Source organism: Pseudorasbora parva, chromosome 6, assembly GCF_024679245.1.
Source record: "Pseudorasbora parva isolate DD20220531a chromosome 6, ASM2467924v1, whole genome shotgun sequence".
Lineage (NCBI taxonomy): Eukaryota > Metazoa > Chordata > Actinopteri > Cypriniformes > Gobionidae > Pseudorasbora > Pseudorasbora parva.
In genome coordinates this window covers 47,623,690-47,642,250 of record NC_090177.1, presented here as the reverse complement: position 1 = coordinate 47,642,250, position 18,561 = coordinate 47,623,690, and the positions used below count along the sequence as shown (strand labels likewise).

Below are 18,561 nucleotides of genomic sequence, written 5' to 3'. Positions count from 1 at the left end.
AGTGAGAGAAGATAATGAGCTCAAACAAAGCACCTGAAAGAAAAAATTATTGTAGCAAACAGACAAACCACCACGTAGTCGGCAGGGTTTGAACCTGCGCGGGGAAACCCCAATGGATTTCAAGTCCATCGCCTTAACCTCTCGGCCACGACTACCCCATTTATTGAGCAGCATGCTATTTTTTTTGGCTGGATGTAAAGGGTAGATTACACCAGGTAGAATGGACCAGGCTACAAAATTTAAATGTGTGCTGCATCTGAAGTTAGAGAAGACAATGAGCTCAAATAAAGCTCCTGAAAGAAAAAATGCATTTAGCAAACAGACAAACCACCACGTAGTCGGCAGGGAAACCCCAATGGATTTCGAGTCCATCGCCTTAACCTCTCGGCCACGACTACCCCATTTAGTGAGCAGCATGCTATTTTTTGGCTGGAAGTGTAGGCTAGAGTTCACCAGGTACAATGCACCCAGCTATAAAATCTAGATGTGTGCTGCACCTGAAGATAGAGTAGACAGCAGGGTTTTAACTTGCGCAGGTAAAACCCAATGGATTTCAAGTCAATCACGTTAACCTCTTGGCCACAACAATGTCATTCAGAAAGTAGGATGCTATTTTCTAGACTGGATGTGAAGGGTACAGTACACCAGGAAAAATTAACCCAGCTGGAAATTCTAGATGTGTGCTGAATCTGAAGTCAGAGATGAAAATGTGCTTAAACAAAGTTGCTTCACGACCTAACGCTTGAAGCAAACAAAGAATCACGTAGTTGGCAGGGTTCGAACCTGCGCGGGGAGACCCCAATGGATTTCAAGTCCATCGCCTTAACCTCTCGGCCACGACTATCCCATTTAGGGAGTAGCATGCTATTTTTTTGGCTGGATGTGAAGGGTAGAGTACACCAGGTACAATGCAAACAGCTACAAAATCTAGATGTGTGCTGCACCTGAAGATAGAGTAGACAGCAGGGTTTTAACCTGCGCAGGTAAAACCCAATGGATTTCAAGTCAATCACCTTAACCTCTTGGCCACAACAATGTGATTCAGAAAGTAGGATGCTATTTTCTAGACTGGATGTGAAGGGTACAGTACACCAGGAAAAATTAACCCAGCTGGAAATTCTAGATGTGTGCTGAATCTGAAGTCAGAGATGAAAATGTGCTTAAACAAAGTTGCTTCACAAACTAACGCTTGAAGCAAACAAAGCATCACGTAGTTGGTAGGGTTCGAACCTGCGCGGGGAGACCCCAATGGATTTCAAGTCCATCGCCTTAACCTCTCGGCCACGACTACCACATTTGGTAAGCAGCATGCTATTTTTTGGCTGGATGTGTAGGGTAGAGTACACCAGGTACAAAGCATCCAGCTACAAAATTTAGATGTGTTCTGCATATGAAGTTAGAGAAGATAATGAGCTCAAACAAAGCACCTGAAAGAAAAAATGCTTGTAGCAAATAGACAAACCACCACGTAGCCGGCAGGGTTCAAACCTGCGCGGGGAGACCCCAATGGATTTCAAGTCCATCGCCTTAACCTCTCGGCCACGACTACCCCGTTTAGTGAGCAGCATGCTATTTTTTGGCTGAATGTGTAGGGTAGAGTACACCAGGTAGAATGCATCCAGCTACAAAATCTGCATTTGTGCTGCACCTGAAGTTAGAGAAGACATTGAATTCAAACAAAGCTTCTCAAAGACACAATACTTGGAGGAAACAGACAAAGTATCACGTAGTCGACAGGGTTCGAACCTGCGCGGGGAGACCCCAATGGATTTCAAGTCCATCGCCTTAACCTCTCGGCCACGACTACCACGTTTGGTAAGCAGCATGCTATTTTTTGGCTGGATGTGTAGGGTAGAGTACACCAGGTACAAAGCATCCAGCTACAAAATTTAGATGTGTTCTGCATATGAAGTTAGAGAAGATAATGAGCTCAAACAAAGCACCTAAAAGAAAAAATGCTTGTAGCAAATAGACAAACCACGACGTAGTCGGCAGGCTTTGAACCTGCGCGGGGAGACCCCAATGGATTTCAAGTCCATCGCCTTAACCTCTCGGCCACGACTACCCCATTTTTTGAGCAGCAAGCTATTTTTTTGGCTGGATGTAAAGGGTAGATTACACCAGGTAGAATGGACCCGGCTACAAAATTTAGATGTGTGCTGCATCTGAAGTTAGAGAAGACAATGAGCTCAAACAAAGCTCCTGAAAGAAAAAATGCATGTAGCAAACAGACAAACCACCACGTACTCGGCAGGGTTCGAACCTGCGCGGGGAAACCCCAATGGATTTCGAGTCCATCGCCTTAAACTCTTGGCCACGACTACCCCATTCAGTGAGCAGCATGCTATTTTTTGCCTGGAAGTGTAGGCTAGAGTTCACCAGGTACAATGCACCCAGCTATAAAATGTAGATGTGTGCTGCACCTGAAGATAGAGTAGACAGCAGGGTTTTAACCTGCGCAGGTAAAACCCAATGGATTTCAAGTCAATCACCTTAACCTCTTGGCCACAACAATGTGATTCAGAAAGTAGGATGCTATTTTCTAGACTGGATGTGAAGGGTACAGTACACCAGGAAAAATTAACCCAGCTGGAAATTCTAGATGTGTGCTGAATCTGAAGTTAGAGATGAAAATGTGCTCAAACAAAGTTGCTTCACGACCTAATGCTTGAAGCAAACAAAGCATCACATAGTCGGCAGGGTTCGAACCTGCGCTGGGAGACCCCAAAGGATTTCAAGTCCATCGCCTTAACCTCTCGGCCACGACTACCCTGTTTAGTGAGCAGCATGCTATTTTTTGGGTGAATGTGTAGGGTAGAGTACACCAGGTAGAATGCATCCAGCTACAAAATCTGGATGTGTGCTGCACCTGAAGTTAGAGAAGACATTGAACTCAAACAAAGCTTCTCAAAGACACAATACTTGGAGGAAACAGACAAAGTATCACGTAGTCGGCAGGGTTCGAACCTGCGCGGGGAGACCCCAATGGATTTCAAGTCCATCGCCTTAACCTCTCGGCCAAAAACAGGGCAAAACGGACTGCCATGGCGGGGGAAAGAAAAAAAAAAAGAAAAAGCGAAGGGGGAAAAGGAAAAAGGAAAAAAAAGCGGTGGAACCGGATATTTCTTTTTTTTATATTTTGTTTGTTACCAGTTCTCTATGCATATTTCCCTTACTAACAAACTAACTAACACATTTCTTAAATAAATATTTATACTTTTACTTAATCGCAAAACACTTCCTCAAATAATTTTTGTACAGCCGAAATAAAACAAAGAACACGTATTTGTATTTCTACTAATATGTTTTATTCAAAAGTCTTAAATCCAATGCAACATTCATAATAAATATTCCTTATGTGTATTAATATAATTTTAAATAATATTGATTGCAACTATAATAAACAAACAAATGCAGTTTAATAATAAAAATATATACATATTTACATATACTAATGATAATAAGCACTTCCACACATAGTTTAATAAAAGTTTATTTAAATATAATGTAAATAACATATGTGTCTATGTATATATATATATACGCATGAATATATATAATTTATACATTTAAAAACTTTAACATTAAAGATAGATAGATAGATAGATAGATAGATAGATAGATAGATAGATAGATAGATAGATAGATAGAAATAATATAATATATGTGTCAGAGGGTGTTTTGGTGTTGGTTCATGTTTCATGTTTTTGAGGTATCATGTTCACAGTCATGTTTTTTCATGCACTTCCTGGTTTGTCATGTGATCCTGACATGTGCTCCCTTGTTTTGTGTTCTGTCATGTCATTGGTTTATTGTTTGATCATTGTTCACAGGTGTCCCTTGTCCAGTCATTAGTCTATGTATTTTAGCCCTCATGTTTGCCATGTGTAATAGATGTTGTTACCCACTGTTAGTGAGTATATTGTTTATGTTCTGCTTCATGCCAAGCCTAACCTGTTGTTTAATGTTTTGGATTTAAGGTTGCTCTAATAAAGACTGCACTTGGGTTCTAAACCTTGCCTCCAGTGGACTTAATGTGACAATATGTATAAATACTATAATAAAAAATACTATTCTGCTAAACACACCACACACTCTTGCCAGGACTTGCACCTGGAATCTTCCACCCAAAGGATGGATGTGTTACATTACACCACAAGAGTTTTTTGTGTGTTTTTTTATTTTAACTATTACACCACACAAGTATTATTCTTTTTTTTTTCCTTTTTTTTTTTTTGTGTGTGTGCAAATTAAGCATTGCAAACACAGCAACTAAAAACAAAAGGTTCACATCACAACACACCACACAGCAAACACATTTAAAAATATATAAACATAAAAAATATATAAAAATGTAATAAAATATATAATAAAACTGCTATATAAAGCAATTCAAAGAGGTCCCTGTACACTCTCCTTCCACTGAGCCACAGAGAGGCCTGAAGCTGGACAGTACCACCGGCCCTTCAACTGAGTGTGGCCAGTTGTCTTGTTTTTGGATTGCCCACAGTGCTTGCAGGTGTAGTGGTAAACATCCTTTGTCAGGCGTTTCCTTGGTGGTTCACCCCTAGCCATTCTTTCCTCGTCTTCTTGGGCAGCTTTCTGCTGCCTCCAGGTACGCTGCCTGGGCTGAGTAGGGGGACCAGTTTGTGGTAGTCGGTTATCAGGTGGGTCCTGGAACTGGGGATGAGGCTGGAACTGGGCTGGGTCCTGGAACTGGGGATGAGGCTGGAACTGAGGAGGCTGGAACTGGGCTGGGTCCTGGAACTGGGGATGAGGCTGGAACTGAGGAGGCTGGAGCTGGAACTGAGGAGGAGGCTGGAACTGGGGATGAGGCTGGAACTGAGGAGGAGGCTGGAACTGAGGAGGCTGGAGCTGGAACTGAGGAGGAGGCTGGAACTGAGGAGGCTGGAGCTGGAACTGAGGAGGAGGCTGGAACTGAGGAGGCTGGAACTGGGCTGGGTCCTGGAACTGGGGATGAGGCTGGAACTGAGGAGGAGGCTGGAGCTGAGGCACTGGTAGACCTGGTGGGTAGCTGGGAAAGGGTGGGTAGGATGCAAAGTCTGCTGCTGGTGGATATATGGGAATTGCTCCAGGGGGAGGGGTGGGCAGGGGGCACCTTTTTGAGGTTCGTTTGCGAACAAATGCCTTTCCCTCCTGATTTTCAGGCTCCTCAAAAACCATTGCCTCATGCCCATGTTGTAAAGGAGCAGCTGGAAGGTCTCTCACTTCAGGAAGCGGCTCCTTTGCCAGGTATAGTTGATTAGGCAGTTCAGTACCCTGCAGCAGCATGTCCCTGTCTGCACGTTTTTGTCTTCTTAGGAGCCTGCAAGAGAAATTCAAGTAATTTATTAAAATTGGTTTTAAATTTATTGCCCTAATTTATTGAAATGTGCTACAGAAATAATTTAAATTAGTGATACATTTCAGTAGGCATCTGTAAAAGTGCATTCTACCATCTTAATATATATCTAAATTATGGCACATGCTTTCAATGCAAAATGATCGTGAGTACAAGTGAAAGGGTTTAGAAGCAATTGTTTGTGTGAATTTAGATTGAATATTTGGATTTGTGTTTATTGTTTTAAGAAAATTAGCGATGGCTACAAGAATGTATTTTAGAAATTCAGAAAAACTGTAATGACTTGCCTGGTTTAATAAAGTTTCAATAAACTAAACTTAATATAAAGCCCATTGTCTTAACTTTTATTAATTTTTAAAAGAAACATGTACAGGAAGGTTTTTCAAGTACAATCTTGATATGCTACTGTGATTGTATAAAAGTACAGCACAAAATAAGACTCACCATGAGGAGACAGTAGTGGTATTTATTGGGACCAGAACCAGGTTAGTCTGTTCTAGAACTGCCCTGCTGTCCTCCAGAAGCTGTTTTAAGTGGCTGTATACTGCTACAATAGATTGAGGAATTGGCAGAGTTTTTCCACTTGTGTCCTTGGGCCTGTTCCGTGCTTGCTTAAACTCTTTGAAAAGTCGTAAGCAAACACATTCACAGACCCGGTGGACTTCAGGGTCCTGAGCCGCCTGCCCATGAGTCATGAACAGTCTATGGAAAAGAAGGGTGATATAATCTGGACTGTTTACTGTGTAAAATATAAACTAGTGACAATTCAAATTGTTAAATTACCTCTCTGCTGCCTGCTGTCCTGGAGCAGAACCGCTTGGCTTCCTGGATGCTCTCCATGGTCCTGTCAAGGTGTTTTTCTTTGCCCTCTTACCATATTTCGAGGGCACTTTGTCCATGGGATTCAAAGCCATGTACAGACGGACTATTTCGGCCTCCTCTTGCAATGACAAGGCAGTGATTGTACGGTTTAGGCCAACCAGGTACGCTGCCAAGGCATCAACTGCCTCCCAGCCCAAGACACCTCTAGCATCACAACGTACACTCTGAAAATTGAGAAAATAAGCAAGTCCAATAAATATATACAGTGTTGAGTAAATAGTTCACATTATACATATATTTTAACTGTACATATTGTTGACAATATGTTTTTCACATGTCAGCAGATACATTTTTCTTTTTAAATTTTTTCTTCATTGGTTCTTAAACTGGTTTGTAGGTTTGTCCATGTTGTTTTGAACATGTAATTTCTATTTCAAGAAATGAGCCAAACCATTGGAGAAAAACTGTAATAAAAGATATTACAGGATAGCAACATTACCTGGCCGGATGTGCTAGGATGTGCCGTGTCATCCGCCTCATCCTCACCGACCTCCTCATCAGGGGATTTGGGTCCAGTCTCCCCTACAGGACTGGTCACCTGGGCCTCCATGACAGCTAATGGAGGGTCAGATTCACCAGCCCTAAGGTCAGCTGGATTGCACACAGTCCTGTCATAATCGCCTTCATCCTCGGGCTCCTCCGAGGGGACTTCGGTCATGTCACTGTTGGTTGCCATCAGCTGATCACCTTTATTGGACTGGGCCAATAAGTATTCAACAGCAATCCGCTCCTCTGCAATAATTTGTAACACATTGTTAATGGGGAAAGGACACACACACACACACACACACACACACACACACACACACACACACACACACACACACACACACACACACACACACACACACACACAAACAAACACATGATTGAGAGAGAGAGAGAGAGAGAGAGGAATGCTCCAATGCTCAGCATTTCCTTGAGAGATATCTTACCAGTGGGCTTTCCTGGAGGGGTGAACTCAGGCATCAAAGCAGAGCCAAGGACCCTTTGGCTCAGGTTGTTTAGATGAGACATTAAAGAAACATCAAATGTTCTTAGGGTTGAGGCCCCCACCACAGCTACAGCTTCTTTTGCCCGGCTCATGTTCCACCTCGAGGCCCCCTCCAACATATACATTTGGGTGTGCAATGCATTGCATCTCCATCCTAATAATGAAAATGCAAATATTCAGTCAGTAATTATTTTAAACTGAGGAAATACAAATTTAATGACACAGTTATAGAACAGTGAAATAGAATAATAAGACAAATAGCTTGTTGTAAATTCCATGAAAGCAAGCCAAATCCAGGTAGTACCCAGGATTCTACTACTATAATGGTGACACTATAGCAATCTTTACAACTTAACAACCTACAGAACATTTACCAGGAATGAAGGAACACTGATGACGGTGAAAACTCTCCAGAGAGGATGACCCCCTGCCACACCTAAGCACATTTAGTACTTTGCCACCCTTCTGGAGTGTCCCCGTCTTTGTGTATAAGTCAACATGTGGAGGGTCCTGGATGCACTCGAGGTGTTTTTTCTGCATCTCCCACACATGCTGCATGCTGTCAGGGTTAACTAGGCGAAGCCCTGTAGTGTCGGTTGACTCCCAGACCGATTCCAGCAGCCCTGAAATCATGGCCCGTATCTCCTCAGCCCCACGTGTCCGCCGCCTACAGTGCTTCACCAGTTCACCGGTGCTGATGGTGGCTATGAGCTGCGCCTCAGTGGGAGCCTGTCCACCATGCTTGTTTTTCCACTCCCCTCTCTTGGCCACCTTAAGTTCTTTCACATCCTCCTGATCCCACTCAAAGATACAGGAGGAAAGTTTGGAACAAAAGGTACCATAGAGAGGGTGGTGCTCTGTGGTAAGCCCGCAGTTAAATCTCCTCATGAAATGGAAAATATCAAGCCTCACAATACACTTCCATGGCCGAAAAAGATTCAGCACTGCAGGTGCACCTGTGGAGGGGGAAAACATTAGCAAAAAGCATGCATTTGATTGTATTTCAACATATTTTACAGTCATAATAATTAATTACAATTACATTACATTGATATAATAATAATAATAATAATAATAATAATAATAATAATAATAATAATAATAATTACAACCACTATTAACATTTGTAAAATATATTGCAATGCACATGTGACCCTGGACCACAGAACCACGTAAAATCATACGTTGAACCGGAATATCTGTAGCAATAGCCAACAATACATTGTATGGGTCAAAATTATTGATTTTTCTTTTATGAGAAAAATTAATATAATTATTATTAATATTAAGATCATGTTCCATGAAGATATTTTTTGCAAATTTCCTATCATAAATATATATATATACCAAAGTTTTTTTGTGAGTGGATATGCATTGCTAAGGACTTAATTTTGATAAATTTAATTTTCTTAATATTTCTATTTTTTTGTACCCTCAGATTGAAAATGTTCAAATAGTTATATCTGGGCCAAATAATGTCCTATCCTAACAAACCATACATCAATGGAAAGCTTATTTACTCTGAATGAGCTTGCCTTTCAGATGATGTCTACATTTTAATTAAAAGATGGTGTTAGAATACATTTGGTTCCTGAAACATTTGATTCCAGTGGGTGTGTTTTCATGCATATTGATTAGTTTCCAAGTACTGATAGTTTCCTTGACACTATGCGCAAATCAATGGAACAGAAAATATAAGCACATACTCCTGTATTTAACATTAAACACAAATCCTTAATGGATTATTTTGAAATGGTAAAAAAAGTTTCAGTGTTTAATCATTAACAATAACTGTTCAATTTCAAAAAATATATATAGTTTGATCAATCGTTAGAGCTGTTTTGCCCATATTCTTGACATGTCTTAAGCACACCCCTTCAAGTAAAGTGTTACCAAAAAGACCATTAAGACTTGGTTTTGTGGTCCAATGTCACATTTGATAAAGTAGTAATCTGAAAATCCCACCTGACTGACTGCAGCAATCCCGGTCAACATAGATGACCTCCGGCTCTGGCTCACCAGCATTCTGGTAGCGTCTGACGATGCCCTGGCACAGCTCCTCCAGTCCTGCACCCTCAGCTGTTGTCAGAACGCTGTTCAGAACCTGGCCGAGCTCATTGCCGATGTTCGTCATCCACGCAGCTGTGTCCCCAATGTCCCCAGCCAGCTTTTTGGTGATCTGAAAAATAAGCATAAAGAAACATAAAGACATTCTAACAGGCTTAATTATATATTTTCTTCTTTTTGTTATGGTACATTACTCATATATATATAAAATCTCATGCTGAGACCTTCATGTATTGTACCTTCTTTGTAGAATCCATTTTTAGGATTCGGCCATAGGTGGATGTAATCACCCCCTTCATCTCGTCGAGATGGCTGAGGATGTCATTGGAGTGGACAGTCTCAAACCACTGGGCGAGTGGAAGCGGCCTGAAGGGTGCAGGTGCAGGAAAGGATGGTGCCGTTGTAGATTGGACCAGGGCAACCTTTTTCAAATTATGCTCACAGTCAGAGAGGTACTGGATGGTCCGTCGTGCCCACTCCTCACTGTGGACTTCCTCTACTGCTGACTGGAGGTAGGAAGAACTGTTGCCACTGGTCCTTGGCCTGAGGAAGGTCACACATTTCTTGTCCAGGGCTAGCTGAGAGGTCAGCACTGCTGGAAACATTGTCCTGTGTGCCACATCCAGTTGTAAAAGGATGTCCTGGCTCCATGGGCATACTGGAAGCCTGCATACACTGCAGCGTGGATAGTCTCCACCCACCAGGTAATAGCGACTACCCATGTCGATCACCTCCCTGACCTTTGGGTAGATCCCTGAGTGGTGCATCTTACGGCCACACTGTTGGCATTTAAGAGGAATGCCCCACATCCTCATTGGTGCCCACAAGAACATCCTCTGTCTGAAGTACCACCCAGGCTCAGGAGGAGATGGCTTGGGCTGCATCGGTGGATAAAACCAGTTCTCCTTGATCTTCTGCCTGAGCTGTCCTGTGGGCTCATAGAGGCACTTGGCAATCCATACCCAATCTGCTGGCTGGAGGACTCTCTTGAACTGACTGGGAAGAAAGCTTTCCCAATCAGTTACAGCCTGAGGCAGAGGTGTGGGCTGCACAGAGGGTGCTGGATGTGAGGATGGAGTGGGCTGCGAAGATGTAGAGCGCCATGGTTGTGAGGTCTGTGGAACTGGAGAGTGGTGAGGGGATGGAGATGGTCTTGGGGACGGAGTGGGCCACTGGGATGGAGTGGGCTGTTGTGGTGGTGGAGGCTGTACAGCTGGAGAGTGGCGTGGGGATGGAGTGGGCTGTGGTGGTGGTGGAGGCTGTAGAGCTGGAGAGTGGCGTTGGGATGGAGTGGGCTGTGGTGGTGGTGGAGGCTGTAGAGCTGGAGAGTGGCGTTGGGATGGAGTGGGCTGTGGTGGTGGTGGAGGCTGTAGAGCTGGAGAGTGGCGTTGGGATGGAGTGGGCTGTGGTGGTGGTGGAGGCTGTAGAGCTGGAGAGTGGCGTGGAGATGAAGTGGGCCGAGAGGACAGAGTGGACCACTTCGGTGGAGTGGGCCGTGATGTTGGTGGAGGCTGTAGAGCTGGAGAGTGGTGTGGGGATGGAGTTGTCCAACGGGATGGAGTTGGCCGTGAAGGTGGTGGTGGTGAGGGCTGTAGGGCTGGAGAGTGGTGTGAGGATACAGTGGGCCGCAGGGATGGAGACACTGGTGTCTGCACCAGCCGTGGAGATGGTGAGGGGCACGGAGATGGTGTGGGATCTTTTAAAGGGCTGAAACGTGGAGCCAACAGGGCCCCATAATGGCTGGACTCAATATGTTGGAGGAGTCCAACAGCACCCTGGACCCTGGCCCCACAGGTGTCACACTTCTCTTCAGCATGGTGGTCAGAGAGGTGCTCTGAGAACTTCTCTGCCTCCACAACCACACCACAGAGAGAACACTTAATTCCTTGTTCTTCTTGTGATGTCCCTGCCACTGTGCTGCTGCTGCTGCCTGCCACTGTGCTGCTGCTGCCTGCCACTGTGCTGCTGCTGCTGCCTGCCACTGTGCTGCTGCTGCTGCCTGCCACTGTGCTGCTGCTGCCTGCCACTGTGCTGCTGCTGCCTGCCACTGTGCTGCTGCTGCCTGCCACTGTGCTGCTGCTGCCTGCCACTGTGCTGCTGCTGCCTGCCACTGTGCTGCTGCTGCTGCTGCCTGCCACTGTGCTGCTGCTGCCTACCAATACATTAGGCCCTGTATCTGTTGACTGGGATAAAACGTTTTTAAAGATTAGAAACAAAAGAAGGCCATACTATTCATGTTAAATAATTTCATCAATTATTCTGCAGAACTGTGCACTCAGATAACAGATATGTGGATGATCAATAAAATAGTCTATTACATGATACAGGAACTTATCATGCCTTTGATATATTATATCTTACACCTACCTTGTGGAACCCACAAGTGCACACTATATGCCTGCCAAACAGGTCCACCTTATTTCCCTTTTGTAGGGGACAGGCATCAATCCGCTCCAGGGCCTCCTTCCATTGTTTGCTTCCAGGCCTTTTGCCTGTAGTGAACTGGAAGGTTCCCTGGGCATACCTATGGCACACATCATTCCAATAGGCGTTGGATTTCCCTGTTTTGGTCATTTCTGAAAAATATCGTGGAAGAATATTGTCAGAGAGAGCAACCATTGATTACCATAGTATTTTTTTTTCCTATTATGCTAGTCAATGGTTGCTCTCTCTGCTTGGTTTCAAACAGTCTTCAAAATTGCAAGAGTAGAATTTTGTCTTTTGAGGTTGAACATCTGTTTTGACAACATGCAATGTAAACTTGTGTTAAATATGTGTTACCACTGCAACAAATACTGTATAATAATCTAAAGTTTTTGTAGAAATATTTGTACAGTGTTGGGTAACGTAATGTAATTATATTACTACAGTTGTTATTTTACCAGAGCAACCGTAAAATAACCACACCAAATACTAGCATGGTTCATAAACACTAGTATTGACAATAAATTACAACATCTGCACCTGGAACAAAACAACATCTGGATCTGGGGTGGGAGGTCGACATATTTTATGATGGATATCTATTATCAGGGGTTAAACAATCATTTCTCCCCTCAAAAAAAAAACCATGGAGAGTTACGTTAACGTTAGCATACCGTCACAGGTAAATCTTATGTGAACTTGCCTTACTGCGGCAGTTTAGACCTCTTAAACTTTATTCCCAAAAAAAATATAATTAAGGTCTGGTAAATAGGTTAAAACTAGAGTCGTGAATTTGTGATTTAATAATACTTAATGTTACCTTTAATCTCCGGATAGTAGATGATGTTCTCCCGAGTTCAGCGAGAATGTCACGAGAATAATCAGCCAATCGAGATTGACCTGCATGTGAACTCGATTGCTGATTGGCTCTTTTATGCACATTTCCCTTAATAACAAAACACTTTCTCATATAATTTTTGTACAGCTGAAATAAAACAGACAACACGTATTTCTACTAATATGTTTTATTCAAAAGTCTTAAATTTAATCCAACATTCACATTAAATATTCCTTATTTGTATTCATCTAATTTTAAATGATAATTACAACTATAATAAACAGTTAATAAATTAATGCAGTTTAATAATATATACATATTTACATATAAGGATAATAAACACTTCCACAAACAGTGTAATAGAATGTTACATGAATATAATGTAAAGAACATATACGTATATAAGTTAGTTAGTTATATTTATTGTCACATATACTTTGCAATACAGTGAAATGCTTGTGCCACAAGTTGCAAGGGGTCAAAAGGAAAATCTAAAAACACAGAAGTAATGAAAACACAATAGTAGACAAAAAAATAATATAAGAGGTAGGGAGAACCATACAAAAAACATGACCTATGGCATGACAACCAAACACATACAATGCACAGGTAAACCTATATATATATTATATTATATATACTATATATACACATACATACATACATACACACACACACACACAAACATATACATTATTAATATAATTCCATTATGCAATAGGTATATAATTTATAAATTTATGTAAATGCGAAATGTAATTATATTTATTCCAAAAAGAAAAGAGTTTTCCTATGAATTTACCTAATGCACTCAAACTTTAACATTAAAGACAGATGATAGATAAATAGATATAGATATAATACATTAAAGACAGCTGATAGATAAATAGATATAGATATAATACATTAAAGACAGCTGATTGATAGACATAGATATAGATACAGATATAATATTTTAAAGAACATTCCTATGAATTTTCTTATACATTAAAGACAGCTGAAAGATAAATAGATAAAGATATAATACATTAAACAGCTTTCCTATGAATTTTCTTAATGCACACCATTCAATCAGCTGTCTTTTAATAATTTCCAAGCTCAGTGTCTGTGTGTGTAATAGAAGACACTGCAGTTCCAGTGCGAGCATATTTACGTTGGCAGATAACTGCCTCACCCTCTTGATTTTCAGGCTCCTGGAACTCAATGGCAACGTGTCCATGTTCATCAGGTGCAGATGGGAGCTCTCTAGGCTTTGGCAGTGGCTCCTTTGCCAAACCAACAGGCTGGGGAAGCTCCACCCCTTGTAGCAAGGTGTCCCTGTCAGTTCTTCTCTGTCTGTCAAGAAGCCTGGGAAAGAAAAACAAACATTTTCAGTTAGATAAGAGCAGAACTGCTTTTAAAATGGCAGCTTTACCCAGAAAACATTCATAAAGAATATTTAATAAAAACAAATCAGTTGAGATTTGCTATGTACACTAAACTACTCCAATTTAGCAAGCTGAAATCCAACGCACCATGAAGACACTGTGGTGTTGTTCACTCTAACTAGCAACAAGTTGGTTTGTTCCAGTAGCTCTTTTTGCCTCTTTAAGACGAGGTCCCATTCAAATATACAGCTGGACAACTTGGAGCAGAAAGTGCCATACAGTGGATGGTGCTCCGTTGTAAGACCAGCAGTGAACCGCCGCATGAAGTGGAAGACGTCAAGTCGCACTGTGACCTTCCATGGTCGAAACCAGGTAAGAACTTGAGTCACGCCTACACCGATGAGAAACAAGGCATCATTTTACACATGGTTCTAAAATTATAACAAACACCTAGGGATGGCATGTAAATTCACTTTCCAAAAAACATGCCTGAAATGGTTGCATTCCTATTAGGTGAAGACTTATGTTAACAAACCTGTCTCGCTGCAGCAGTCCCTGTCAACGTAAATTACAACTGGCTCCGGCTCTCCAGCATCCTTGTATCGCTTTACGATGCCCTGACACAGGTCATCTAGGCCAGCTCCCTCACCAGTGGTTAAGACACAGTTTAGGACTTGGCCAAACTCATTGCCAACGTTTGTCATCCAAGTAGCAGTGTCCGCAATGCCACCAGCTAGCTTTTTAGTGATCTATATAAAAACATATATATACACACACACACACACACACACACACACACACACACATTATAATCAGATATAATTACTGAACATCAGGTGAAGTTAACATGCATTTGCCTCCTTTTATATACATTTACCTTCTTGGTAGAGTCTAGCTTCAGGATGTTACCATCGGTTGAGGTTATGACACCCTTTAGCTCCTCAAGGTGACTCACGATCTCGTTTGCATGGACGGTCTCAAAACACTGTGCTAGAGGTAGTGGGCAAAATGGCGGTGGCTGCTGATAAACCACTTCTGTCTGTGTCAGGGCACATCTCTCTTTGTGAAACTCACAGTCTGTCAGATCTCCGTCAGAACTCCGTCGTGCCCACTCCTCGCTGTGAACTTCCTCAAGAGCTTGCTGCAAGAAACTGGAGCTGTTCCCAGCAGTTCTGGGCTTTAACAAAGTCACACACCTCCTGTCGAGAGCCAGCTGTGTGGTAAGAACAGCGGGGAACTTGTTTCTGTGGGAGGGATCCAGTTGGTTAAGGACCTCTGAACTCCAAGGACAGACAGGAATCATACATTTGCTGCAGCGAGGGTAGTCTGCTCCAATCAAGACCACACATAATTGAACTACTCTGTGGGACTGGTCGTTGGCCTGCACTGCCCTGAGGTCCTGCTTCCATCCCTAACAATGTCTGCTCTGCTGACTGCAAAAAAAATGTTAATGTTTTCCCCAGGTCTGAAAATATTGCCAGTATAGTTAAACTAAATAATTTTTAGCCTTATAAAGCTGCATCATTTGGTATACAAATACCTAATGCATGTAAATGATCAAAATCCAAACTGCTGAAAAGCGTAAAAAAAAAAAAAATGAATCCGTTTGTTTGCTCTTTTTTAAGTCAAACTACTTTCAGTATAATTGTAGAAACACCCACCTTCAGATCTTTGTGCAAATCTTTTTAATGTGTGAGTGCAGTTTAAGTCTCTTACTAAACTGTAATAAAGACCTCATTGATGTACCTTACAAGCAAAGAATTCACCTAGTATACTGACAGCATCTTCACTAAAATGCACAGCATTGCTTAGTTTTGCCTGTGATTAAAACTAATGTTATTTTTCAAGTTTGAGCTCCATATTTTCACTATATCATACTATAGGAGCCACAACATGATGCACAAAATATGATGCTCAACAAAAAACTCATCTTTTCTAATTAAATTGTAAAAAAAAAAAAAAAAAAAATTATGGGGAAAAAAACTAAAATTAGTAATGATCATCAGCATAAATAAAATAATCACATTTATCACCACATACCTTATGATAACCACATTTGCAAGGGATTCTTTTTCCAAAGATATCATATGCACAGGTCAGATTGTGTAGTGGACACTTATTAATTCGGTCCAAGGCATCCTTCCATTTCTTTGCCCCAGGCTTCTTGCCTGTTGTGAAGTGGTACTTCCCTTGGGCATATTTGCACATGATGTCATGCCAATACGAGTCAGGTTTACCCGTCTTACTCATGTCTATAAATATGAAACAACACTGTAAATATCAGACTTACATTACTTTTGGGAAATACTTGATATAAAATCTGAAGAAAAGTGTTAGGCACAAAAATACAACAGACATTTTTAGGTAGAGGATGGATGATGTCCATCATATTTGACACATTGATGATTGTTTGATTATAGACATGGGTGGTTGTTTAAGTATTTAAATTGTATTTCTGTTCATTTATTTGTGTAAAAAGATTTTTTTTTTTAACTCTATGCCAAATACAATGAACGATAACATTACACTAAACTCAAATAAATACATTGAAAACAGTACAAGTCAACATAATGTAAAAAAAAGCCAAGTTTATATAATATTTATGCAAAATGTATAAAATATTTAGTTACTAAAGTCATGTGGCAGTGTAGATTTGTCTGACATATCTTTAAAATGCTGCTTACCTTTACTTAAGAGATTACATGTTGTATTTAGATTAATTATTTGCATAGACAAATAATGATGAATTTTAAAGCATATATTTGACTACATGGGTGGTTGTTAAAGTATGTAAATTGTATTTCTGTTAATTTATTTGTGTAAAACGATTTTTTTAACTCCATGCCAAATACAATGAACGATAACAGTACACTAAACTCAAATATATACATTAAAAACAGTACAAGTCAATATAATGTAAAAAAAGCCTAGTAATTATGCAAAATGTATAAAATATTTAGTTACTAAAGTCAGGTGGCAGGCAGTGTAGATTTGTCTGACACATATCTTTAAAATGCTGCTTACCTAAAGAGATTACGCTACCTGTTGTATTGAGATAAATTATTTTACAAATATTGACAAATATTGATGAATTTTAGAGCATATATCTGACTGCTTTGGTACGCAACGTATACGTGACGATATATTCTAACTCTTTCAGGTTAAAATATATGTTAAACTTAACTTACCTGCTCGTTATCCGAAGATATTAGTTTTGAGGTAACGTTAATGATGGGGTTGGTGTCGGTGATAAAAGATGATAAAAGATGATGAGTCATTCGAATACATGGCGCTCTTTTTATGACTGTAGTCACATGACTATATTTCGGCCAATGACTGCTTTGCCCCGTTCAGCCAATGAACGTTTTGCCCCGTTGAGCTCTGTTCGGATACTGTTAGGACTTAACCATTGACTGTTAGGATTGTTAGGATTGTGTTCGGAATTGTTCGGAATATGTTAGGACTTGTTTCGATTGCGTTCGGAATTGTTAGGAGTGCGTTCGGAATTGTTAGGAGTGCGTTAGGAATTGTTAGACCGGCCGATCGCTGGAAGGAACGGCCACGACTACCCCATTTAGTGAGCAGCATGCTATTTTTTGGCTGGAAGTGTAGGCTAGAGTTCACCAGGTACAATGCACCCAGCTATAAAATCTAGATGTGTGCTGCACCTGAAGATAGAGTAGACAACAGGGTTTTAACCTGCGCAGGTAAAACCCAATGGATTTCAAGTCAATCACGTTAACCTCTTGGCCACAACAATGTCATTCAGAAAGTAGGATGCTATTTTCTAGACTGGATGTGAAGGGTACAGTACACCAGGAAAAATTAACCCAGCTGGAAATTCTAGATGTGTGCTGAATCTGAAGTCAGAGATGAAAATGTGCTTAAACAAAGTTGCTTCACGACCTAACGCTTGAAGCAAACAAAGAATCACGTAGTTGGCAGGGTTCGAACCTGCGCGGGGAGACCCCAATGGATTTCAAGTCCATCGCCTTAACCTCTCGGCCACGACTATCCCATTTAGCGAGTAGCATGCTATTTTTTTGGCTGGATGTGAAGGGTAGAGTACACCAGGTACAATGCAAACAGCTACAAAATCTAGATGTGTGCTGCACCTGAAGATAGAGTAGACAGCAGGGTTTTAACCTGCGCAGGTAAAACCCAATGGATTTCAAGTCAATCACCTTAACCTCTTGGCCACAACAATGTGATTCAGAAAGTAGGATGCTATTTTCTAGACTGGATGTGAAGGGTACAGTACACCAGGAAAAATTAACCCAGCTGGAAATTCTAGATGTGTGCTGAATCTGAAGTTAGAGATGAAAATGTGCTCAAACAAAGTTGCTTCACGACCTAATGCTTGAAGCAAACAAAGCATCACGTATTCGGCAGGGTTCGAACCTGCGCGGGGAGACCCCAATGGATTTCAAGTCCATCGCCTTAACCTCTCGGCCACGACTACCACATTTGGTAAGCAGCATGCTATTTTTTGGCTGGATGTGTAGGGTAGAGTACACCAGGTACAAAGCATCCAGATACAAAATTTAGATGTGTGCTGAATCTGAAGTTAGAGATGAAAATGTGCTCAAACAAAGTTGCTTCACGACCTAATGCTTGAAGCAAACAA

At 41.4% G+C, this 18,561-nt stretch overlaps 1 protein-coding gene and 6 non-coding genes across 10 annotated transcripts; all 7 read right to left on the bottom strand.

The window, feature by feature from the left end:
* Positions 1-73: 73 nt before the first annotated feature.
* trnas-uga (transfer RNA serine (anticodon UGA)) lies at positions 74-155 on the bottom strand. The gene has a single exon. It is a non-coding gene; the product is annotated as a tRNA-Ser (tRNA).
* A 1,312-nt stretch (positions 156-1,467) lies between these two features.
* trnas-uga (transfer RNA serine (anticodon UGA)) lies at positions 1,468-1,549 on the bottom strand. Its single transcript has one exon. It is a non-coding gene; the product is annotated as a tRNA-Ser (tRNA).
* A 176-nt stretch (positions 1,550-1,725) lies between these two features.
* Positions 1,726-1,807, bottom strand: trnas-uga (transfer RNA serine (anticodon UGA)). The gene has a single exon. It is a non-coding gene; the product is annotated as a tRNA-Ser (tRNA).
* Positions 1,808-1,983: 176 nt separating this feature from the next.
* Positions 1,984-2,065, bottom strand: trnas-uga (transfer RNA serine (anticodon UGA)). Its single transcript has one exon. It is a non-coding gene; the product is annotated as a tRNA-Ser (tRNA).
* A 177-nt stretch (positions 2,066-2,242) lies between these two features.
* Positions 2,243-2,324, bottom strand: trnas-cga (transfer RNA serine (anticodon CGA)). Its single transcript has one exon. It is a non-coding gene; the product is annotated as a tRNA-Ser (tRNA).
* A 10,648-nt stretch (positions 2,325-12,972) lies between these two features.
* LOC137079488 (uncharacterized) lies at positions 12,973-17,488 on the bottom strand. 4 transcript variants are annotated; one of them, XM_067447440.1, is made up of 6 exons: positions 17,123-17,488; positions 15,975-16,186; positions 14,812-15,367; positions 14,470-14,683; positions 14,082-14,325; positions 12,973-13,914 (listed from the first exon to the last, which is right to left on the bottom strand). In XM_067447440.1, the coding sequence occupies exons 3-6, from the start codon at positions 15,235-15,237 to the stop codon at positions 13,650-13,652; spliced, it is 1,149 nt and encodes a 382-aa protein (XP_067303541.1). In that variant the 5' UTR covers positions 15,238-15,367; positions 15,975-16,186; positions 17,123-17,488; the 3' UTR covers positions 12,973-13,649. The 4 variants fall into 4 exon arrangements, with proteins under 4 accessions (XP_067303541.1, XP_067303545.1, XP_067303543.1 ...); XM_067447444.1 differs by having other exon boundaries at positions 14,812-15,178; XM_067447442.1 differs by lacking the exon at positions 17,123-17,488 and having other exon boundaries at positions 15,975-16,271.
* Positions 17,489-18,314: 826 nt separating this feature from the next.
* On the bottom strand, positions 18,315-18,396 carry trnas-uga (transfer RNA serine (anticodon UGA)). The gene has a single exon. It is a non-coding gene; the product is annotated as a tRNA-Ser (tRNA).
* Positions 18,397-18,561: the final 165 nt, after the last annotated feature.